Source organism: Nicotiana tabacum, chromosome 24 (assembly GCF_000715075.1).
Source record: "Nicotiana tabacum cultivar K326 chromosome 24, ASM71507v2, whole genome shotgun sequence".
NCBI lineage: Eukaryota > Viridiplantae > Streptophyta > Magnoliopsida > Solanales > Solanaceae > Nicotiana > Nicotiana tabacum.
Genome location: NC_134103.1, coordinates 41,134,254 through 41,159,539, shown reverse-complemented (window position 1 = coordinate 41,159,539; position 25,286 = coordinate 41,134,254). Strand labels below are relative to the sequence as shown.

The 25,286-nt window shown below is 34.5% G+C and overlaps 1 protein-coding gene across 3 annotated transcripts; it reads left to right on the top strand.

Moving 5' to 3' along the window:
* Positions 1–1,915: 1,915 nt before the first annotated feature.
* LOC107822770 (uncharacterized) lies at positions 1,916–12,800 on the top strand. 3 transcript variants are annotated; one of them, XM_075248288.1, is made up of 12 exons: positions 1,916–2,496; positions 3,541–3,589; positions 4,783–5,220; positions 7,009–7,358; positions 7,444–7,638; positions 7,717–7,914; positions 8,175–8,249; positions 8,326–8,392; positions 8,504–9,551; positions 9,646–9,699; positions 11,560–11,634; positions 11,786–12,800. In XM_075248288.1, the coding sequence occupies exons 1-12, from the start codon at positions 2,161–2,163 to the stop codon at positions 11,835–11,837; spliced, it is 2,937 nt and encodes a 978-aa protein (XP_075104389.1). In that variant the 5' UTR covers positions 1,916–2,160; the 3' UTR covers positions 11,838–12,800. The 3 variants fall into 3 exon arrangements, with proteins under 3 accessions (XP_075104389.1, XP_075104388.1, XP_075104390.1); XM_075248287.1 differs by having other exon boundaries at positions 1,939–2,496; positions 4,780–5,220; XM_075248289.1 differs by lacking the exon at positions 11,560–11,634 and having other exon boundaries at positions 1,939–2,496; positions 4,780–5,220; positions 11,786–12,771.
* Positions 12,801–25,286: the final 12,486 nt, after the last annotated feature.

The window sequence follows — 25,286 nt, the reverse complement described above, 5'->3', positions numbered from 1 at the left end:
TGAAGTCGTTCATAATCTACATTTAAATTTTCAGGTGAACTTTCAGAAATATGTGTAAAGCTACTAGAAGAACCACCACTACCTCTTGATTTTTTAGAAGTTTCACTCTTACTACTACCACCCCTACTAATACATATTTTTTTGGCTGTTCTAAATATATCCATTATGTAAATTAAATTAAGAAATTAAATTAATAATTCTAAATAATAAAATAAAAATATACACCAAAGAAGAGAAAGAGATGGATCGAGTGTACCGAGATTCCGAATACCACACTAAATTTGATATCAAACTTCAGTTGATAGAATGATACTTGATATTTGATGGTATTGAATATTGATACAACACTTCACTTGAATACTTGATATTTGATAATTATAATTTTATAGTGACTAAAGTAAATATTTGATGAAACTTGAAATAATAAGTAATTGAGAATTTAAGAGCAATAATCAATATTATCAAGAGAGAATTGAGAGAGAATTAGAGTAGTAGGAGAGCAAATTGTGAGAAAAAATAAAGAAGAAGGGGGGCTATTTATAGTTTTTAAAATGTTAAAATTGTAATTTATCAATTACTAGGGGGAGGGGCTATTTTCTTAAGGGGTAGGCCGAAATAGCCAATTTTGCAAAAAATGACCATTGCCCAACATTCATTTTTGAATTTGACCGTTGGCAACGGTCTAGAAATTATATATAAAAAAAATTTATAACGATAACCGGGTTGGACCGTAAAAATTCGGTAACGGGTAACCGGGCTAACGGGTTCCGGAGTACCGGTTACCAAAATGTGTACGTTCCCGCCCGGCTTTCCACCCAATCCTCCCTAACCCGTCCCTAACCCCTATCCTACCGGACTGACCCTGGTTGAACCGGGTCGAACGGGGCTATGATTGAACTGTCCCCGCCCGATTAACCGGTCTAGTTCGAGGCAAGACACATGAAAAAAAAAAATATACAAGGAAAAGTTACATATGAAAAACAGAGCAGGAAAATAAATTTAAAAAAGAGAATCACACCTTTTTGGATTTTTCCTTAACAATATAATAATGATAGTAGACTTGCAAATAGTTACTTGGCTGGCCAATCGAAACTATCTAAGCAATAAACGAATTAAAAAAATAATTTGATTACGTAGATGTTCACCTTTCATGGCAGAAAAGGTCAAAGCTTTAGGTTCACAATCTGTATGGGTGCTAATTACTACATGTGAATAGTTTCATTCGTGTAGAATTCAGGGTGCTTTACTCGAAGGAAGTTACAAACTCATATATATCCTGGTTTACTCGTGTTGATGATCAGGAGCGGAGCAGTGGCGAATCCAAAAAATTCAATAAGGGTGTTCAAATTTTGAACAATCTTTGACGGTGGACAATGCAATGGTGTTCGAAGTCTATTTTTAATCAATAATAAGTAATGTTTTACTTTATATGTAGTATAATTTTTCGGCGAAGGGTGATGAATTGACAACCCTTGGGCAACATAGCTTCGCCCTAGTCAGGAGATCTTGGATGAAATTTGAGTTAAGAGGCGCGACTGGACGAAGGAAGTTTAAAGGGATTGAAATGAGTAACGTCCGTTTCCTTTTGGGATTCTAATACAGAGTAACGCAACTTTGTGTAATAGTGACTTTTGGGATTTTAATTTAATAATTTGAACAGATGCAATTAGTATGGAATTAATGAGGGGGCAAAAGGCAAAAAAACTGAGGTAAAAGATAAATAGAAATTATGTAACTATATATATAGATATAGATTTATATTTTACACTAATATTGTAGCTATTTTTGAACTCTAGTGTAGTTTAATTTTTAGTTGTGAATTAATTACTACTATATTTTACTAAACTAACAAGTAATGCATACTATACACAAATTTATCTTCAATTAACTAAATAATTTGACTGGATATATATATTTGTACCGAAAAAAACGAAAAAAAAAACTAGCTACAGTCTCCTCCTGCAAATTTGCATCAACAGTCTGCCCTTCCCATCTTGTTCTTCAACCTAAAACCACCCTTCCTAAATCCTACCTGCTTCTCCACCAAATACTTCTACTCCATTTTCTCTCTCTCTCTATTCACTTTTCCACCGGCCACCGGAACAATAATTGGGCGTCTTAAACCCTAAACCTAACTCTCTCAAAACCCTAAAAAAAAGCATGGACTTCCAACAACCGCATCCGTATAGTAGTAGGCCACCACAACAACAACCACCGTTACCGCCGCCGCCGTCCATGGTGGATCCCCACTATCATCAACAACGGCCGCCGGTCCCACCACCTGGTTCATGGTACTCGAACCAATTCCAATACCACCCACCCCCACCTCAGCATTCTCCCCCGTCTTCTCAGCCACAGCAGTGGGGTCCACCCCCTCCTCCTCCTCCTCCATTTCCTGGACCTTCTCACGGGCCTTATCATATTCAACAACAGGCCCAGGCCCAGTATCCACCTCCTCTCCCCCCAAGGCCTCAATCCTTTCCTCATGGAAATCAGGTAATTAATGCAGCTGGCATTCTGCAAAAATATACGGGGCATAAAACTTAAAGTCTGCTTATAATACTAGTCGGAAAATGGTGCATTTTGAATATGTTTGTATAGTAAGAACACTAAAATGAGGGATAAGTTCATTGGTTATGCAGTTACTGAAGCTAGACTAGGAACTATGTTCATTATGGATTATGACGAGGCTTGCGTATTGTTCTATTCTAGTTATCTATTAGTCTAAAATGAGTTACAATGTATGTCAAATGCAAAACTTATTTGGTTTACTTAATCCGTGCAACTTTTTTTCCCCTTTGATTTGTGGGATTTACAACGGTTGTGAAACCAGTAATGTTATATGGGAGCTCGTATCAGCCTATAAGACTCGATAGATTCTCAAGATTAAGTGTATTAGAAATGCAAATGTTAAGATAGATGCGCAATTATACAATATTAGACAAAATAAAAATAATTAGATTTGACATAATGTACAAATAACACATATAGAGGATAAAATGAGAGGTTCTTTGATATAGTTTGAGCATGTTTCAGGTTGATTTTCAAAACTACATTTGATCCATAGTGTCATAGGCTATGATGATTGAAGGTATGAAAAAGGGATGAGGTAACCTAAATCATGTGAAACTAAGTTGTCATACAAGACCTATTAATCTCTAGCTTCAGCAAAGAACATAACACACTAGGAGTAAATGATCCATATGGATGATGCTAACTAGTTGAGGTAAATGTTTAATCATGTGGATAGTCAGGTCTGAAGATTCATATAGGCGATATTAATTTTTCAGGATTCTTTTTATTTTGGTTAGAGATTTGTGCGTCAGTAGAAAATGTAGATAATCCATATTGGACATAGTATAATGAGTCCGAATGGAGCAAACTGGATATTGAGGATTCATATAGCCAACTCCAAAAGTTTGGAATTGAGGTGTAGTAGTTGTTATTGTTGTTGTCGTGGTTACATGGTTTCTTTTCTGCTAATGGATTTTTTTTGATATGCTTGACTTTTTCCAATTAAAGATTCACACTTGCTTGCAGGACCGGGGCAATATGAACTGGGGTCAACAGCAAAGTTGGGAAAACTCAGGTTTGGAAATATAGTAATAATTGGAGTCTATGCTTGTTTAGTAATTTATTATGCTTTGGGATCTAGTTTCCTGGAATCCATTTATGGTTGAAAATTGTTTGGAATCGAGTGATAGCTGTTTCTTCTTTCTTAGACACTATTTCTCAGAGTAGAGGCCACTTCCTTTAAATTTATTCATGATGTTTAACTCTTCTAGTGCTTCTGCTTGTTGTTCTTTTTGTGGGAACACAGACATGCTTTAAAAAATAATTGGATTTATTTGTTAGAATTCAAATGTTTAGAAAAGGTGTCACAATTTTGGTATATTCCAAGTTCTATATAGTTCTATGTGTCATTCATGTCATGTGGGACCAATCGATGCTCTCTTCTGCTTGAGTCGAAAAGATAAAATCTAAGCTGTTGTTGAGGAGGTTTGCTAAAGAAAATATTAATCTCTTAACAAGGTCATTAGGTCTCAGAGTAGAGGCCACTTCCTTTAAATTTATTCATGATGTTTAACTCTTCTAGTGCTTCTGCTTGTTGTTCTTTTTGTGGGAACACAGACATGCTTTAAAAAATAATTGGATTTATTTGTTAGAATTCAAATGTTTAGAAAAGGTGTCACAATTTTGGTATATTCCAAGTTCTATATAGTTCTGTGTGTCATTCATGTCATGTGGGACCAATCGATGCTCTCTTCTGCTTGAGTCGAAAAGATAAAATCTAAGCTGTTGTTGAGGAGGTTTGCTAAAGAAAATATTAATCTCTTAACAAGGTCATTAGGTCTTAGGGGTTCAAAAACTTACTTTTAAAAAGTCATTAGGTTAGAAGCTCAAATATGAAAACTCCGTTCATCGTACGAGAAGAGGTTTTTGTAGAATTTAATGGGTTGCTCTATCCAATTAGAACTCTGGGATTATCACTGATAAAAAAAAACCCTGGGATTGTCCCCCCCTGCCCTTTATTTATTTATTTATTATTTTTTATTTTTTTGCTTTTATTTCTCTTTAGCACGGGCCATATGCGAACTTTGTGGAAACAGTATTTAGTTTCTATTGTGATGTGCACTTGTATATTTCCTTCTATTTTTACCCATCATTGAGGACTCCTTCCTGCCCTTGGTAAATGAAAGTAGAGAAATTTTGCATGGCCTTTTCCTGTTCCCCCTCTGGTACTTCTGTGCCCTAAAGATTACATCTACTATTAACTAGTAGCACCTAGCAATGAAGATTGGGCTGCAAAGGCCCGAGCATGGGCAGCTGCCAACGCTGGTACTGACTATCAGCACCAGCACTCGCAGTTTACACATGATAGCAGGCCGGAAGAGCAGAGTCATTACTATGGGCAATACGCTCAATCTGCTGATCCACATTTCCAAGACATTCAACAACCACCAGTTCTGCCAGCAAGTAATCAACACTCTATGAATCCTGTGGCACCTCCTCAGAGGGCGTCGTTTGGCCATTCACAGGAGCCTGCCTTCTTCACCTCTGGGCAACCTACTTATGTTCCTGACATGCGTTTACCTTACACTGCTAGAGATGGAAGTTTCACTGGAGATTCAGTTGCTTCATTCCCTAAGCAAGGAAACTCATCCATAAGTCCATTAGTCCATCAGCAGGAGGTACCTTCTAGTTATTCTTCTATTGCAGGTAAAAAATTTAGTTAATATGTAATTTTGCATCTGAAGTTACTGTGCTTTTGGAATTGTTTCTGTACAGGGGCTTTTAGATAATTTTTTCTGCTTTATGTGGCTTCTAATTACTCTTTGGGAAGTTGTGTTTCCTTGAGCCTGAGGCATAAGTTCAGTAGTTTCATGAGGATATCTATAATCCTTTCACTAAAATTTCATGGTGCGATGGTTCCTGTTCTTATTTAAGGCTTCAGCGCGAGGGTATTCACTTAAGACAATTGATGCTACTGTATCTTGATTTCATGGAATATTGGCTCCATCATGCCAGCATATTCTTTCCTTTCTCCATCCTGCTAACTTGATGTTTTTTTTTTCAGGAATACTCCTGTTTTGGATAAGTTGTTTCCCAAAGATTACAAAAAGAGGAACAGTTGAAAATTAGATACTATTTGAGGTCCACTTGAGTTGATGTTAATCACGCTATATATAAACTTTTAGGCAATCTCCTTGTTCTATTCAGCTAGAGTAGGTAGAAAGGATTTATATGAACTGCTTCTACTTGTCAATGAGAACTGCTTGATTGCACATTCCTTATGCGTGCCCCTCTGTTGATTTTTCTGCAGTTCTTGCTAATAATGTAACGACCTATTTAAATCCTACTTGGGATTGGCGGAAACTTGGTCTGTCCAATGATTATTTCCTCTTCTGTATTTTCTCTATTGAAATTAAATTGATGGAGGAGAGGATTCAATTTATTTGATTGTGGCGAACGAGGAAGATTTAATTCTCATGTAGTGCATTAGCATCATCTAAGAATAAATTACTGACACAGTCTAAAGGAAGTGAAAGCTGTACGAAATATCACTTATGAAGGAGTACAAATATCATGGGACGCTTGAAAAATGCAAATTAGTACGGCAAAGTAACTGTTTGCAAGAATAGAAAACATCAGCTCAACTTGAAGATACAGTTGCTTAGAGAGTTCTACAGTTTCAAATTTTTAGTTCATTTGCACTCATCTTTTTTGCAGGTTATCACTGTGTTGGTACCTATACCAATAAAATGCTGTTTCTTACACCAAAAAGACCAAGTATTTCAAACATTGTAAAAAAATTGTAACTGAAAATTTTCATTTATCTTTCTTCTCTTCTTCAAACTATTTGTTTTGTTCTGCCTTCATGTCTCGGTAGGCTTTGTAAGAGAAGTCAGTCTTGTATCCATAAAGTTTTTGGGTAGAGCGAAGGCCAAAATTGAGGGCCAGGGTCTCAAGCAGCATAAGTTTGATGCTGCTGACAGAGAGGTTCTTTTTGAAGGGTTCTTTCCCTATATAGGATAGTTTTACCTTCAACACATTTGATGTTTGTGGGCGTGTGTCTACAGAGCGTTGCATTTGTCCGAACAAATGTGCAAGGGAAAGCCATTTATTTTTGTAACATAAGTTTAAATAATAATTAGGGGAAAGGTTACGGTTCCGTTAAAAAGTATACGTTATTATCTACTAACAATGTGTAGTTTATGCATGAGATATAAAACCTTACAACAGGGTGAGACTTCTCTTTCACTGGCTTAAAACTGCTGGACACCTCTTGCCCGATGGAACCACAAATTTAATAGGAATAAGCAGGCCGGTTCTTGTAGCAATTGGTTTGTCATGTATTAACATATCATCGAATTGAGAATCCTACATTTCTTAAAGTTCAGGAAACTTTATTGTTATGAAGTCTTTGTGGTTGCAAATCTGATGGTAGAGTAAAATGTTCTGTTGATTTCCATGTCTTCAGTTTCTGAATGCTCGTTCTAATGTCAGGTAAAGAAGAGGCTGGGAATCAAAATGAGCCGTTCTATGGTTCTTCACCTTTTGGCAACTCTACTCAGCAGCATCATGCACAACCAATGCCAACAGCACCCAATAAACCTGCAGTGACGGAAGAGCATCGTTATGTGATGGGTCCTGATCTTAGTGATCAGCCTTTGGACTTTGCACCTCATTTTAATCATGACCATTCCCAGCCCTATTTTGTTCGTGCTGATTCAGGAGGCACTGTGGGGGTTGCAGATCCTGTTTCAGCAATGCCTTCCAATTATGCATGGCCTTCTTCTGCTGCTCCTGGTGCCGCGTATTCTCCTCTTCCTCCATTACCTCCAATGGGGTCTCAGGTTTTATTTTAAATTCCAAGGTTAACTTAAATCCAATGATCTAGATGCCATAATAGAGCTTCCTTATTGTCACTTTATACCGCAGGTTGATCCTACTGTCATTGGAGCTTCTCCAGTTACTGAACACACTGGACCATTCTTTGGAAGAGTACAGAGTTCAAGCTTCAACCCAACTGTCCCATCGGTTGGTGCACACTTTAGTGTAGGTGCAGGGGCTGCCCTGCATCCTCCAGCAGCTTTTCCAGCTGATGCATATGGGATTTCTGATCGACCTAAGAAGGTTTGTATACTTGTTCGATGGGCATTCATTTTGTAAACTACAGAGTCATGATTCATCTGTATGTCTGACATTTTTTAGGCTGCTGTGCCAAACTGGCTTAGAGAGGAAATAATTAAGAAGAAAGCTGTCATCACAACTTCAGCTCCAGACGTTCAAAAGGAGGATTCTCAATCTATTGAAGATGAAGGTGTTGATAAATCTTATCGGAAAAGTGACCAGGCTGATAGCAAGAGCATCGATTCTTCAAGGTCAACTGAAGAAGAGGATGATGATGAGGTCAACTATTTTGTCTTGATTACTCATTCGACTGAATATGTTACTTTTTGTTGAATTTGTTGTGTAAGAAGTCTGTTCACTTGGCGTAATATACCCTTCTGCTGGATTATACTGTTTTAAGGAATTCATAGTTTTGAAGCTTTCCTGTTCCTTTTTTTTTTCTTGAGATAATTTTTTTTGTTGGGTAGTTTCTTCTTTGACTAACCTTAGACACATCATAAAAAGTGTGGGCTTATCTGAACTTTTATTTGTCCATGCAGGTTGAGGTAGAAGCAGCACGAACTGCAGCAATGAATCAGGAAATAAAGCGCGTCTTAACTGAAGTTCTTTTAAAGGTTACTTATGATTAGTGTGTGATCAATTTCTTTACTTCATTTTTGCAGATGCATTAACTGGATGCTGTTTTTACAGGTTACTGATGAACTATTTGATGAAATTGCAACAAGAGTTCTTAGCGAAGAGGATCTCACTGTTGATGGTTGGTGTCTTGCATTTTTCAAATCCTTCCCTCTTTAAATTTCTTCTTTTTCCATGTCTTTGCTCCCAGGTCATTTTTGTTGGGACTAAGTTGGTCTTCTTTGTCTTTAAGTTGAGCAACAAGCTGGTGCTTCCAGCCAGAAGGTATCAGCATCTGTTCAACCTGTTACAACTCCCAAGGCCTCTGCCAAGGTTCTGATACCACCCAAACTTAAGGATGCTCATTCAGTTGATGCCAGTGAGAAGTCTACTTCCAGTTCTCCTGGGGATCTATTAGGCCTTGCTAGTTATGCATCAGATGATGAGGATGACAATGAAATCCAGAGTTCTGATAAGCAAAAGCCCAAAGAGCATGCCAATGGACGATCTCATGAAGAATCTGAGAAGCATGATAGATCTCCTGTAAACCTGGAGAAAAATCCTCGTGAAATGAGTCCTAATGTTGGAACTGTTAGGAATGTTGCTGTCAGCTCTAAGTTGACTGATGACAGGACAACTAGATATTCTGCCCATGAAGATGCTGGAGGCTCCTTTAAGACTGAATCAAGAGTTCCGGAGGATAAGATGCTGGGTGAGAAGGATGTGAAAACTGAAAATCCATCCGAGACTCTTGATCTCAAAAGGACTAAGGTAGATAATTACAGAAGTGAAGACAAAAGAGATAAGTCAGATAAAAGTGGTAAACGTGAAGTTAGAAAGGGTTCTGGCACAAATGATAATGGTATTGACATTACAAGCTCGAAGGACAGGAAAACTGAGAAAGAAGGAAACCGTAGGAACCATGAGGAAGGACATGTTAGAAAGGAAAAGGTGGACGATCTAGATGGTTCAAAAGATAGAGTGAAAGAGAAAAGTCGTAAGTCAGGGGAAAAAGCCAAGGAATCTGACTCAAGGAAAAGGCCCTCTCCTTCTAATGTCAAGGAAGAAAGAAAGGAGACAGAAAGATACAGCAGAGCTGGTGTTGCTACAGATAATGGAAGAAAAAGAGAGAGAACAAAGGATGAGAAAAGAGAAAAATCTAGACATAAAGAGGAAAGGGTCTCCAGCAGACATAAGAGACATCGTTCATCTTCTATTGATAGCAGGGGTAAAGAGAGCAAGGACAACTCTGTTAGCCGTGCCAATGATTCCAGTGATGAATCTTTAGATGATTCTAGAAGGTTTTTATATATTTTTTTATTTTTTATTTTCTGCTATTCGGTGCAATACATTGACCCTCATGTAATTGCTCATCTTTTTTCTTGTGGATTGCAGGAAGGTGCATGCAAATAGACACCGATCGCCATCGCCAGTCAGGTCAAGGAAAAGGTAATTTTGAAGGCGCCTGAATGCTCTGATTATTGTTTCCATTAACTCATACAATACAAAATGTCCTTATCAAAAAAAAAAAAAATTGTTCCCATTTAACTCAAAAATCTCAAGATCAATATTCTGTTCACTAATTATTTCACGTTTAGTTGGTCATGAGCTTTCATTTTCCCTGCACAATGATATCTTGGTGTTTTTTGGGTTTAGGAATTAACTGTTCACTATTTAATTGGCGTAAGTAATGACAGTGGGTTGGGTAGTCCCAGAGATGTTGGCCTCTTTCTCTTTTTTCATTATTTTTCTTTGATCTTTAACTCTATTATTTATTATTCATATTGCATCCAAACATTTATGACTCATTGTCTCACCCAACCTTCAATAAGGTATATGAGTCTTAAGAGATATTGTGGAACTAACTAACATCAGGTAAAGGTCATGCAGGTAACTTGCTTCTGTGTGAAAGAATTAAGCATACTTCCAACAAGAGAGTCAATTATTTGTGGAAATGTCAAAGAAATTTTCATTAGGTTGGTGCTTTGGTCTAATAAATTAGTATTCTAAGAAGAAACTTATCTGAAGCTGGTAAAAACCGTACTAAAGATCGATTGAAGTATAAAACTAGTCCAGTGAATAATTTGATGAAGAACACCCATGGAGGCATGGGCTGATGAAAAAACGTACTCCATGGACAAGACTGCACTTGAGTCAATAATAATTAAATGTGCTTAGGAGGCTGTATAACAAAGGCATAATGGGGATTTAATCATTGCAGGTACTTATGGGTTAAGAAAGCTAGACATACTTCAGCAGAGTAATCCTGGTTTCTCTCTCGTTGTGCATTTGAATAGAATTATAATGACTTAGAGGGATAATGTAAGAAGAAACCAATGAATAATGTGTCACTGCTGCTGACTCCTAAGATTGAGTCCTTTAATTTTCATCATGGTGCTATTATCTGGCCGGATAGCTTTGTTAAAAATCAATCTAGCATCAATAATTTGGAAGGCATATCCACATATCTTTTCAAGTGTTGTACTTGCCATCTGTCTGATTTAACATCTAAATGTTTTAAAAAGAAAATGTGGACGCTCATTAGGTTATTCACCCAGTTAAAGATGTGCTGGCCATGTTGGACCCTTGCTGTTGTTTATATCAATTAAAACTATAAACAGTACTAATACCATATATTCTAGTGGTCAACAAATTAATTACTCAGGTTTAGATTGTTTACTCTGTTGTCTGCTGCTTTTTGCTAGAGTCATTGCTTACACTGTAGAGAATGGTCTCTATGGACATGATTATTAGTCTTAGAGGTTAGATGCTATGCCTTTTTAAAAAAAGGCTTCATAGAGAACTCCTATTTCTAATACTTCCAATATAGATCCATGGTTAAATGACTTTTTGATGTTCTATAGTATTGATTGTCTCTAAAAACAGTATTATAGGTTGTTTCAGGATCTAAGACTTTTTAACTTGTGGATAAATTTTGATTTGAAAATCTAATGATAGTGCTGCTTGATAAAGTGACTAGTTTATTGTTTTGACAAGCTCTTCTAAAGCATCTACTGTTACGGGATTTTGGATCAGAAAATTGTATCTTTAAGAGGGGAAAACTACAAACTGGCACCATTGTTTGAATTGGTGAAATTTATGTATTCCGAGTCTTTTTCAAGATTGAGGTAATTCCACCTCTGAATTCTTCGGCAGTGTCTTTAGCTATGTTTCAACTTGAAAATAACACAACAATACAGAGGTCAAATTCTTCTAGAGCCTGAATATATACAAGGTTGAGAATTTGTATCCAAAAATTCTCTTTTTGTTGCCACTTACTGGTTTAGCCTGTAATCTTTTTATTTTTAGACATGTTTCGCGGTCTCCTCATAGCAAGCACTCTCAGCGCAAGCATTCTCCTTACCCTGCCAGTGAAAGGATCAGGTATCTTGTTGGGTGTTCTTAAATTTATCGTCTTGATATTTTTCAGTCTTAACCATCCAATCAGCATAACTAAGAACATACAGGTGAAACAATCTAATAAATGCACTTTAGGAATCTTATTTTGTTTATAAGTTGGTTCATGTAATGGCAGGGGAAGGAGGTCAAGATCAAGATCAAGGTCTCCTGTTCATAGGAAAAGATGAGCAAAGGAGTACTGGAAGGAAGTTAAGATAGAGTTATGAAGGCTGTTAACTTGCATACTCCTATTGGGCATGGCCTTTGGCTGTTAACTTGCATACACCAGTTGACCTGTTTGAAATCCTCTGTTACTGCCTTTGGCTGTTAAGTATGACAATGGATATGCCAGTTGAGCTATTAAAATCCCGTGTCACAGGTTTTGGCGGCCAGGAGGAAAGCTACGATATCCTCATGCAGAGGAGTAGTGATATGAGTGGTTCATGGTACCTCTATGTAAGATCAGCTTGCTGCTGTTGGCATTTTCGACAGTTTATTTGTTATAATTTTGAAGTTGATAATTTGGTTAGCTGTAAATTTGAATTTGGAGGTAAAGGTGTCTAAAGAGGAGAACCAATACTTGAACAAACGACGAGCTTTTTCCATTTTATAATATTCCTTGGAAGCTTCATTCAGGAGTAGGAGATCTCATTGTTATGCAAGCTTATACTGTTGTGAGGGGAATAAGAGAATATTTGGCATGTTGTACCCAAAGAAGAGCATTGTGTTTGGTGAATCTACAGAGAAATGAAGGACGTATGCTAACATGGTAGACGTGCTTATGAAACATGCAAGAGTATCAGGTCATGCATGATTTAAGATTTGATAGAGAAGTAGCTGTGATTTCTTCCCAATGTGGGTGGTAGATGTCTATCAGAAAGGGAAAAAGAAAAAAAAGAACTTGGTAAATTGCGGATCAGATAAGAAAGAGTACTTGTATTGTAAGAATTGGTCTTTTATTCTGGATATCTCAAATAAGAGAATGGGAAAAGAAAGAGAGGAAAATGAGGAGTGTAGACGATTACTAAAATGTTTTATATTTACTTGGGACCATTGATACGCTACAATATTTCGTAATCACAAAAATAATTTGTGTGTATATACAATAGAACACTAATTTGCTTTAAAGGGTGAATTTTATTTACTAGTAATGGGATGGAGTGAGTTAGAAAAAAGTGGAATATATAGAAGATTCTTATTGCAGAATTGGATTAGTTTGAAATTGAGATTTTTGATCAATTGGTCAATCAATTTTTACATCAATGGGAAAATCTTATTCTAGCAGATGTTTGCAATCGAGTAACAATTTCTTTTTAACTTGTAATCCAGTATTCCGTATCAAATTATATATGGTTGTAATCGAGTAACAATTTTTTTAAAAATTGTAATCCAGTATTCTGTATCAAATTGGTGAGTTATTTCTATTGGGATTTTTACCTTCCTATACACTATTTGAAACCTTATTACCCTCCCTACTCAAGTTTCAATTTAATTACATAGGCATATACAATTTACCAATTATATATATTTTAGGAATTTAATGAGAATCAATTAACTCCTAAAATCTCTCTAACGTACATATTCTACTCCCCCCACGTTTCTCTCTCCATACCCCCACGATTCTGTACTCTCTCCCTCCATTAACGCTCCCTTCCATTTTTCTTCAAAAATCTATTATAATCTCTCTCAATCTTTCTTAATTCTCTCTCTAAATCCTATGAAAATAGAAGCAGCTTAAATTTTTCCTTCTCTTACAATGAAGAAGAAAGTAGTTCCGAAGAATAGCCCTAAAAAAGCTAATGTTGCTCATATTCCTACTTTTAATTTGGGTGTTTTGTCACAGGATTCACCCAAAAAAGTAGTGAAATCGGCACATGCAAAACCATAGACAAAGTCCAAGTTTTTCCCTCGTGAAGCTACGGCAGAAGCTCGAACAAAACTCAAGCATGACAGGGATGCTGGTGAAGCTTCGACATCTGCTAAATCATTAAAGCGGAAGGGCAAAAAAATTGCTCGTGATGATGATTTCGTCGAAGAAGTTATCGTGAAACCTGAAAAAAATAAAAATTAAAGTTTCTCCTACTGTCAAACCTTCAAAAAAGAAGAAGGTTAAAAAATCATCTAAAACTATACCCCAACAGTCATTGTGTATATTTGTTGTTGGTTATCAACTTTTCTACATTTTCCTCGAAATTGTAGATTTCTTGTATATTATTCGAAAATATTTTGTTAGGGAATGTACTGCATGATTTAGTTGGTTTTATTGGTTATTATTTACTCTATTTTGTAGATGTTAGTTTCATTTTTTTACTTTCTAATTTCTTGCTCTAAACATAATTTGTAGATTCAATGTAGTCAGTTGTTATATATGTTTACTAATTTTGTAACTTACTTGTATGCAAGGTATTTATGTCTTTCCGATTGTAGCTAAATTATAGTAGAATTGTATTTTTTTTTTTTTTTGTCTTTATACAATTTTTATTAACTTACTGTTTCTTTTGGTGCAGAATCGAACATTTATAGCCTATTATTCGAAATCATGTTGTTAGGGGATGTACTACCTTATTTAATTGGCTTTATTGGTTATTAGTTGCTCTATTTGTACATGTTAGCTTCATTTTCTGTAAACAAATTGTATATGTTATGTCTTATTGTTACTTTCTAATTTTTTGCTCTAAACATAATTTGTAGCTTCAATGTAGTCAGTTGTTATATATGTTTACTAATTTTGTAACTTACTTGTATGCAAGGTTTTTATGTCTTTCTGATTGTAGCTAATTTGTAGTATAACTCTATTTATTTTGTTTTTTAGTCTTCAAACAAGTTTTTGTTAACTTACTGTTTTATTTGGTGTAGAATCGAATATTTTTTGCACCGCATGATGTTGATTATGGTATCACTAGGTTCCAGACATTATCCGATCCTGCTGTTCATGGCCAAATCAATGTGTTATTGTCTGAAAATGGGTTAAAATTGTTTAAGAAGACATGTTTTGGGCATTTTCTTTCCCTACCCAAAATATGTATCCAAAATCAGGCAATTCACCTTCTCATGAAGTATGAATTAAATGCATCCGATTTTAATTTTTTTACAGCAGAGATAAAGAGTGAGAGGCTGAACTTTGGGTTGTGGGAGTTTGCCCTTATCACTGGCCTTAGATGTTTTACATAAGTAACAGACTTTGGTTACACAACTAAGTATGGCAGTAAAATAATGAGGAGTTATTTTTCGAACAAGAAAAAAGTTGAGAAGTCATACTTGAAACAAATTGTAACCAGTCGTACTTGGGTGAATGATGAGGATGCAGTCAAGTTGTGTATTCTCTATCTGATAGAATTCTTCCTTTGTCCTTCAGAGAAAGATAATGATTTGATAGACCATTTTAGGTTCTACTTGGAGGACTCAGGGCAATATACAAATTTCGCGTGGGGTATCGAAGCTTATACACAATTGCTTCAGTCCGTTAGGCACAAACTCAACCCTTTTGTGCATTTTTATCTCATTCGAGGTTTTGCACTCGCTATGCAAATATGGTTGTATGAGTGTTGCTCTACAGTCAACACTGATATAACTACAAGGGTTGGTAATTCGATCTCCCGCATACTTAACTGGACAACTAGTAAGGACAAGATATGGATATCTGCATTGGAAGATAGAATGATCAAACCATCATGGATCAAGGTGAATATTTTTTACTTCTGGACAGACAATTTAATAAAATTATCTACATATTTTATACATATTATGACTAGGTTCCTCACATTTTTTTTTCACTCAGTTCACCAATATGCTTGAAGCCCCAGAAGAGCTTTCAAGAATGAATTTGTTAGACAAAGTTGAATATATCCTTGAAGAAGCTGAAACAAAGGCCGAACATCTGATAGATGCTCCATCTCCATCTCCATCTCCATCGGGACATAAGCAGGCAATGAGAATAGATGACAAGAAAGATATTGTGAAACAATTAAAAAAATTAAGAAAAGATGTTGATAAGGTAACCTATTAAGATAATCCTAGCTGGTTTCTTTAATTTATGTTATGCAAATTATTTCTTTAACCCTTTCTATTTTAATACGTAGGTCGGTTCAGACCTTGGAACCTTCAAGAAAGAGGTATACCTAATTCTTGATTTTTAGTCTTCTTTATATATACATATATAAGCCTCTAATTGTAAGATACATTATAACAATTTTTCGTTCTTTAGGTTTTTGAAGAACTAGGTAGCATTCGATTGCTACTCAATGATTCCATCAAGTCTGTGTTACAGGCAATTGATGCTAAGGTTTCATTCGAAATAATTCATTTTGGACAATAATTTTTACCATGTTTATGTTTTAAATAGTATTCATAAAGTACATAGCCTAACAAATTTTTAATGCAGTTTACTGGTAGTTCTACGAAAAATGATGAGCATTACAAAGAAAAAAACAAACAACAGAATCTGGGCTAAGGGTGGCAAGTGGGCTTCGCGGGCCCGGTCCTAAGTGGGCCGGTCCTATGCGGTCCGGTCCTAAACGGTCCCGGGCTTCGTGGGCTTATTGGTGGAACCAGCTCGGGACCGGGACCACGAACTAACAGTCCCGGGTTAAGTGGGCCGGTCCCGGGCCTAAGTGGGCCTAAACGGGCCCAACAGATACTTTCTATTTTAATTTTTTTAAAATAGAAGTTAGAGAAAAAAAATGGTAATAAAGATATATAAGCTATATTCGATTTATATACTATATATATATATATATATATAAATATATATATATATATACTATATTATATATACATAGTATATAAGCCATATTCGATAGTATACATCTTAAAATATACTTATATATACATCTTAAGATATACTATATATACATAGTATACTAGATATATATATATATATATAGTAGATATACATGTATATATAATATAGTATAGTATAGTAGATCTTAAGATATATATACATCTTAAGATATATAAGCTATATTCGATATATATATAAGCTTATATATATAATATAATTCGATTTACTATATATACATCTTAAGATATATAAGCTATATTCGATTTACTATATATACATCTGAAGATATGTATATATATTGAATATATCGAATATATAGTATAGTATATACTATATATATATACTATATATATATACTATATATATACTATATATATATATATATATATATATATATATATATATATATAGTAAGATGTATATAGTATATCTTAAGATGTATACTATCGAATATATATATATATATATACACACACTATACTATATATACATAGTATATTCGATATACTCGATATATATATATATATATATATATATATATATATATATATATATATATATATATAAGCTTATATATATACTATACTATACTATATATACATCTTAAGATATATAAGCTATATTCGATTTATATACTATATATACATCTTAAGATATATATATACACACACACTATACTATATATACATAGTATATAAGTCATATTCGATAGTATACATCTTAAGATATACTATATATACATCTTAAGATATATATATATAATATATATAGTAAGATGTATATATATTATAGTATAGTATAGTATATACTATATATACATCTTAAGATATACTATATATACATGTATATCTACTATATATATCTAGTATATCTAGTATACTATGTATATATAGTATATCTTAAGATGTATATATAGTATAGTATATATAGTATATCTTAAGATGTATATATATACATGTATATCTACTATACTATACTATATATATATCTAGTATATCTAGTATACTATGTATATATAGTATATCTTAAGATGTATATATAGTATAGTATAGTATATATATAAGCTTATATATATATGTATATCGAATATAGCTATATATAGGCTTATATATATATATATATGTATATCGAATATAGCTTATATATCTTATGAGATGTATATATAGTATAGACTATAGTATAGTATAAATATAAGCTTTTATATATATATATATATATATATATATATATATTATACTATATGTATAGCTTAAGATATATAAAAAGACAAAAATATTGTAAAGAGATATTCAAATCAATGCGTTATATTTTTATTATAGCATTAAAAATCATGGCAATATCTTTCTTAGTCTTCCTCCCCCTATGGAATGAGCACAACAAGGTGCTAATACCACCATTGAGAAGAAAAAGAAACTAATCAAGATGTGCCAAAATACAAGTTACATATTAATTTACATGATATCTCTTACAGATTTCATAAATCCTTCAAGGTCCGGAGGAATTTTCGTTGGTGGTGGCGGAAATGAAGCTTGGTCATCACCGCTTCCAGGCGAAGCATCATCCTCCGCAAGTTCAGCTAGCATTTCTTCGTAAGCTTCGTCTACCTCTGGTTGTGATTCAGCAAGTCCAAAATTTCTTCTTTCCGAACGGATCCAATCTCTGAAAAGTACTGATTTTTCCAAGCTCTCCCTCATAGACGCTCTATAATCACAGAGTTGAAGTCTTGCTTGACTGAAAGCGCTCTCTGATGCCACTGTTGAAGCTTGAATAGTTAAAATATCTCGGGCCATCCTTGAAAGAATCGGAAAGTATTTTTCTTTGTCCTTCCACCATTCCAAAATATTAAAGGAGCCGTCGGGATTCACTTCCTCAATTCCCTGTGACAAATAAACTTCAAGCTCATTTAGTTGTGAAAAATCACTAGTACTAGAACCTTGAGAACCCCTGAACCCTGCCCAAGCACTAAGTGCTCTTACTCCCGCAGTTCTTTTAGATGATTGAGAACTAGAAGAAGAAGGAGTTGGAACATTTGGTCTAGCATGATCTAATGCAACTTGATAAGCATTATAAATAGTTTGAACATTTATTTTAATTGAGGCTATTGCGTCCGAAAGTTTAGACAACTCCTCATCTTCAAGTGCTAAACCATTATAAACAGTTTCATACCAAAATTGAGGACCTCCTAATTTTATAGTAGGATTTAACAATGCAACAATACCATAAATAGGGGGAATAGGGAAAAAAATATTTTTAAAACTTTTTTCTCATGGAATCAATAGCAAGTTGATAAATTTTTCCACCCTCTGAAAAATGATCAAACAAATTTGCAAGTTCTGCAATATAAACTATACAGTTAGAAATAGTAGGATAATATTGCCTAGAAAATTTATTTGTAGCAATATGAAATTTTTCTAAAAAATCTACAAGTATTTTAACATTAGCCCAATCCACATTTGTAAGGTGTTCATCATCATCACTTACATGAGCATTAAACGTTGAGTTTATGGGGTTTGTATATTCATATTCAACAACTAAACTTTCATACATGTAATTCCATCTAGTTGGACAAGGTTTAGGTACCTTTCTTTCTCTTAGGCCAAATTCATCGCATCTTTTAAAATATTCTTTAAGTCTACTTCTACGGTTTGAATAAAAAAGCCAATTAAGAGCCATTTTAACCTTTTCAATTTCAACATTTAAAATTCGCATACCATCACCCACAATTAAATGGTAAATATGACAAATACATCTAACATGAAAAATGTTACTAAATACAGGACTTAGTATAGTGGTAAGCAAGGCTACAACATTTGTGTTACTAGTAGCATTATCCATTGAAACTGACATTATTTTATCACTAATGCAAAAATATCTACAAATATCCGCAATCGTGCTAGAAATAAACTGCCCTGTGTGACGTGAATTAATTATTCTATAAGCAATAATGCGCTTTTGCATTATCCAATGCTCATCAATCCAATGACTGGTAACAGTAAGGTAATCACAGTCATTACCACTTCTACCAATATCAGTTATAATAGCAAGACGATAATTTATATGAGTAAATAAATAGCGCAAATATTGTTCATATTCATGTTTATATTTATAAATATCACTCTTTACGGTTGTGCGAGGAAAACCTTTATAAGTAGGATTATAAACTTTTCTAATATAATGCACAAAGTGGGGGTTAGAAGGAAAACTATAGGGTAAGTACATAACAGTAACCATTTTTGCCAATTCTTCCCGATCTTTTTTTGGATCATAATATAAAATACCACCGGTAACAGTGTTAATTCCCGGTTGAAATTGATTTGACCCTGTACTAAGGTCAGCCTGACTAGGTGCACTTGTCCCCTCAGCCAAAGCTTTCATACGAAAGTATCTAGCTTTATCTTGAGGGTGTAGCAATATGTGTCTAGTCAAACTTTCCGTCCCCCCTCCCCCCCCCCGACTTCCAACATATTGTAAAACTAACTCTTTGCCACAAGTTTTACACTTACCCCTATTTTTTTCTCTTAGTTGAGTAAAAAATTACCAAACAAGAGATGTTTTTGCCCGTTTAGAAGGTTGTCTAGAAAAAGTAGGGGCACTAACAGAAGGGTCAGACGGGGGATCATCTGGATTATTATTAGTTGGATTAACTTCAGGAGCAGGACTAGTGGGTGTATCGTCATCCGGTTGCGTTTCATCAAAATCTATTTCTTTATCATCATTTTCATCAATAGTTGGATTACCATAAAGAGCATTCATATATTCATGATTTAATTGTTCACCGGGTGCAATATTATGGCAAAATTGACTCTCGGTAAATTGTAATAAACTATTATCGCTATCAAGAATAGGAGGTGTAGGACGGGTAATAGGTTTGGGTCGGGGAGCCGGGGAAAGTGGAGGAGGAACAGATTGGCCACTAGATTCACCACTCTTCGATTTTCCTTTATTTTTACTAAACATATTTTTTAAGGAATAAGCCATCTTAATTAATCAAGCAAAGTAAATAAAACAAACAAAATTATAATATTAAAACTTAAGAGGTGGAACGAGTTTACCGAATTGACGAACAACTTGTTGGAAATTGATTATCGTTGAAGACTTCAATTCACCAACTTCACAATTGTTTCACAAATTGTAACAATAAAGTAAGCAATAGTAGCAATTATAGAAGTAAATTAGAGAGAGATTGTGATAGATTGATGATTTTGTAAAAAAAAATGAAATAATGATGGGGTATTTATAGTTAAAAATAGGGAAAAAGTGTAATTATAAAAAGTTTGAGATTAAAACAAAGTTGGGGGGGTTAAATGGCTATTTTATAAATGGCTATTTTATAAATAGCCAACGACTATTTTTTTATTTTTATTTTTTTTAAAAAAAAAAGCCGTTGGGACCGTTTGGCCCGCTAAGGGACCGGGCCGGTCCCGGGCCCTGGCGGGCTAAACGGTCTCGGGCCTGACGGGCCCAAATCATAGGACCGGCCCACGAGACCGGACCAGGCCCGCTAAAACCGGGCCAAACGGTCCTGACCCGTTTAGCCCGTTTGGCACGCGGTCCCGGGCCTGGACCAACCCACTTGTCACCCTTAATCCGGGCAGTAGTGCTAAATCAGTGTTGGCCAACAACAGTAAAACATGTTTTTAACAATTATAACACAATTTGATGACAACTAATCTACATTATATTTATATTATATCTACATATTGCCTAAATTACCAACAAATAATCTACATTATATTTTCAATTGTTCTCTTAGATACATGGCTGACATTCAAAATGAGGAGAATGTTCCTGTAGGTGTTGACTTATTTTCCCAATTTCAAGGGGCATTGGAGAAAGAAACTGCAGGTATGATTTAATACATTTTATCTACATACTGCACAATACATATTACATCAGAGCTACATGATAGCATTTAAATAAATTAACTATAATTAAACTACAATTTATCTACACTGTAGTTTCTGTTTATTACAAATGAACTATAATTTTATTAAGTTGAACACATTTATTGTAACAGAGAATGAAATAATCTATGTGGACTATCCAAAGCAAATTAACTACAATTAAACTATAATTTATCTACAATGTAGTTTATGTTTATTATAAATTATCTACAATTTTATTAAGTTGTACACATTTATTATAAGAGAGAAGGAAACAATATATGTGGACTCTCCAAAACAGGATACAAAACTTGGCATACAAGGAGAGCATTTAAATGAGGAGAAGAAGATTATGCCTTTGCAATCTCCCATTCAACAAGAAAATGATATACAACAAGGAGACGATTGCAATGAAGATTTCACTGGTATCATATGTTATAATATAATTGTAGGAAAAAAATAACAACTTTCATATAAGTTTCATCTTCCCAAAAGAACTAATGCAACCAACATACTATGTTGTTCTTTTGTTTTAAATATTGTAGGTGAACCAGCCGACTATATCAATGTAGGTGATTCGGACAATGACTCCAGATCTGGAAAAAAGGCAGTAACACTTGATAATTTTGAGCTTCCAGAGAACTTCTCACAGATTGTTAAGTTCAGAGAGGTAAATGAAGATGAAACAACTCCTGTGCATCAGGGAAGAACAAGGGTTCCTGGAAAGCATGCCAGATCCCCCTTTCTCCCTTATTTCAGTTTTGGGGAAAGCACTTCTGTTGGACCTCCTACAATTTTCAATATCAAGCATCCATTTATTGGGTTATTAGAGACGATGTTGATCCTGACTTGTTGGAAGAATTCAATAATTGGTTATATTTAGGTACCAACACGGTTTCAAAGAGGTTAGATTATACAATTTTTTCATATTATAGAGTGCATACAATTTATGGATTTCAAACTGAAACTACATAATAATTGTACTTGCTATGTCTCTAAATATTAGGAAGGCGCCTTATACTTTAAAAGATAACCAGCTCAACCCGTGGTTTGATCTTGGAGTGGAGAAAGTTGACAAAAAGGAATAGTTTTATACTTTCGCACATCCCGGGCAAGTACTCAACAACACGATGCACACATACCCTTGCAGAATTTAATGATTAGATGTAGTATTCTGTTATTTTAGAAATATGTAGATTTTTTGTTTAAAAATTATAGTTATTTTGTATGAAGCATTGGGACATAATCAAATCCATTTTTTTGCAGCACATTATAGTTATTTTATACTATTTGAGGAAGAGAGAAAAGTATGGTCCTGCAAATAAAATGCGGTTTACAACCACTGACTGTATGTTCAAGACTAGAATTGAATAAATTTATGATAAGTACATTAATGCTCCTGCCGATAAGAAGCTTACTGTTGTTAAACCCCAGGACGTCGTGGCAGAATACACATTGGGGTACCGATTACTTGCAAATATTGTATGGGACAAAGTTAATTTTGTGATTATGCCAATAAATATTGTGGAGAAATTTTATTGATTGTTGGTTGTGTTTGACATCACCGATAGGGTTTTATATGTTTATGATTCTATGGTGTCTCTTCACGAAATCACAAACTTGTTGAATCTGTTGTCGACAAGTTTGCTATTATGATCCTCCTCTACTTGTCATGCTTCGGCTTCTATGGCAAGCGTCCAGACATCAACTACAAGAACACAAAGGCATACATTGAAAAAGGTGTTACTGACCCTCTTGACATTCAGTGGTTGATCGGTGAGATACCCCAGCAAAAAGAAGGATCATTGTATGTGCTGCTTTCCTTCTATCTATTTTAACTAATTGTATTTTACATTGAATGCTAAAACTTTTCACCTATTATTTTTTGCAGTAACTGTGGTGTATACGTGGCAGCATTTGCAGAATATGTCAGTATTGGAGAGCTATCGATTTTAAAGGAAGACCTTTCTGATATTGATCAACACCGTCGACGCTATGGAGCGTTCCTTTGGGATTATGCTAGGAAAAATTAAGAGCTTGGTGCAATTAGTAAAAATGAGGTGACTGGAAGATTAGCAAGAAGAAAATGGGCACCAGTTGTGAACGAGAGAACACAAGTCCGGAAAAAGAAGAATTAGTTGCCCTTTTTAGTAGAAAAATTATAGTTAAAGTGTTTGGATGTAGCTGGATTATAGTAAAGTTGTAGACAAATTTTTTATTAAGAAGGAGTGAGTTGTAATTTATTTGTAGCAGATTTGTGCTACAGTTGTTTTACCTTTTGTGTTGTTATTTTGTTCAGAATTCTACTACATAGAATAGAAAACATCTGTGGCTTTTTCTTTGGTTGAAAGTTGTTAGTACTTGATCTCGATATTGGTACTATATAATTTGTTTACAATATAACTATAATTATTTCTACAATTACTATACAAAAATACATAATCTATTCAATTTAGCAGTGTTATTAGGAAAGGCTGAAAGTAATAAATAAAATCAGTATTTGAACAAAACAACTACAAACCAATTGCATTAAGAGTTGAAATCTATTTAGCAAGCATTCATTATATGAGACAATATTTATTCAAATTAGCAATACATTTACACCACAACTATAATTCTCCAGAACAGAACAAATACAACTTCATATGTCTTAAAGGACAAATTATCATCAAATGTATTAATTTTTTTTTTTGGGAGTATTCCTACAAGATCTTTTGTTATGCCCTTCTACTCCGCAGTTGCCACATGAAACCTTGTACTTTTTTGTATTTACTTCATCATATGGTTTGTATCTTTATTTTTGAGGTCTCTCTGACTGCCTTTTCCCGGTAGGTGGCTTTATAACTTCTTCAACTATATGTTGTGGCACGTTCCATTTACTTTTGTTAGGCAGCATGTCTACTGGTATTTCATAAATCTGAAGAAGGCTCTCCCTCGTGTAATAAGGAGAACAATAGTTTTCATAAGACTCTTTTTTGTGCCTCAAAGCCGCCAAAGCATGTGCACAAGGAAGTTCATCAAGTTGGAATTATCCACAACTACATCTCTTATTTTGAAGGCAAATAATGAAGCACTCCACACCATCTATCACAGTATGGATGTGATCTGTTGAAGCCCTCACTTACAATTTTATTACAAACACACAACAAGTTGTCAGCAATCAATACAAAATAAAATAACTACAATTATACAACTACTTTTCTACAATTAACAGTATATATTTAGTTTGATGGAATCAATGATGTGATATTATTGGCTATAACTTACTCTCATCTTCTGCGATAATGTCCTGTTGTCCTCCAACTCTTTGTTGTATTTTTTCCCAAGGTTTGTGAACGTACCCTTTGCATTCAATAATTTTTTATTAGTCCAACGTTCAAGAAGAGTCCTAATGTACTCTAATAGTTCTACTACGGACAAGTCTCTTACATATTTGGTTACCGCATTCAATGACTCTGCAATGTTTGATGTCATCGTCCATGTTCTGTTCACTGTAGCATATACCCGAGACCATATGTGATAGCCAATATCGTATAGGTATGATTTAACACCTGTGTCGATCTCTTCAATCTTTGACATTCTTTCATTAAGTTCATAAAGCGTGTATGATCGTGTCGTGGCAAAGTATAATTCGCTTAACTTTATATAACCCTTCTTGAATTTTGACCTTATATTTGTCCAAATATGCCACATGCAAGCATAATGTGGTATGCCGGTATAAACACTAGATGTTGCCTTCAAGATACTCTCATTCCAGTCCGAAATAACACACAAATTTGGTGTTTCACCATATGCATGTTTGAATTGCAAAAAAAATTACCTCCATGATGCGTCATTTTCTGAATCAACAACGGCGTGTGCTAGTGGTAATATGCTACCTATCACACAAGTGGCAAAAATATATTCAATTTCTATAATGAAACTTGAGAATATAAAAAATACAGTCTCAAAAATAACTTTATAATAATATTTTT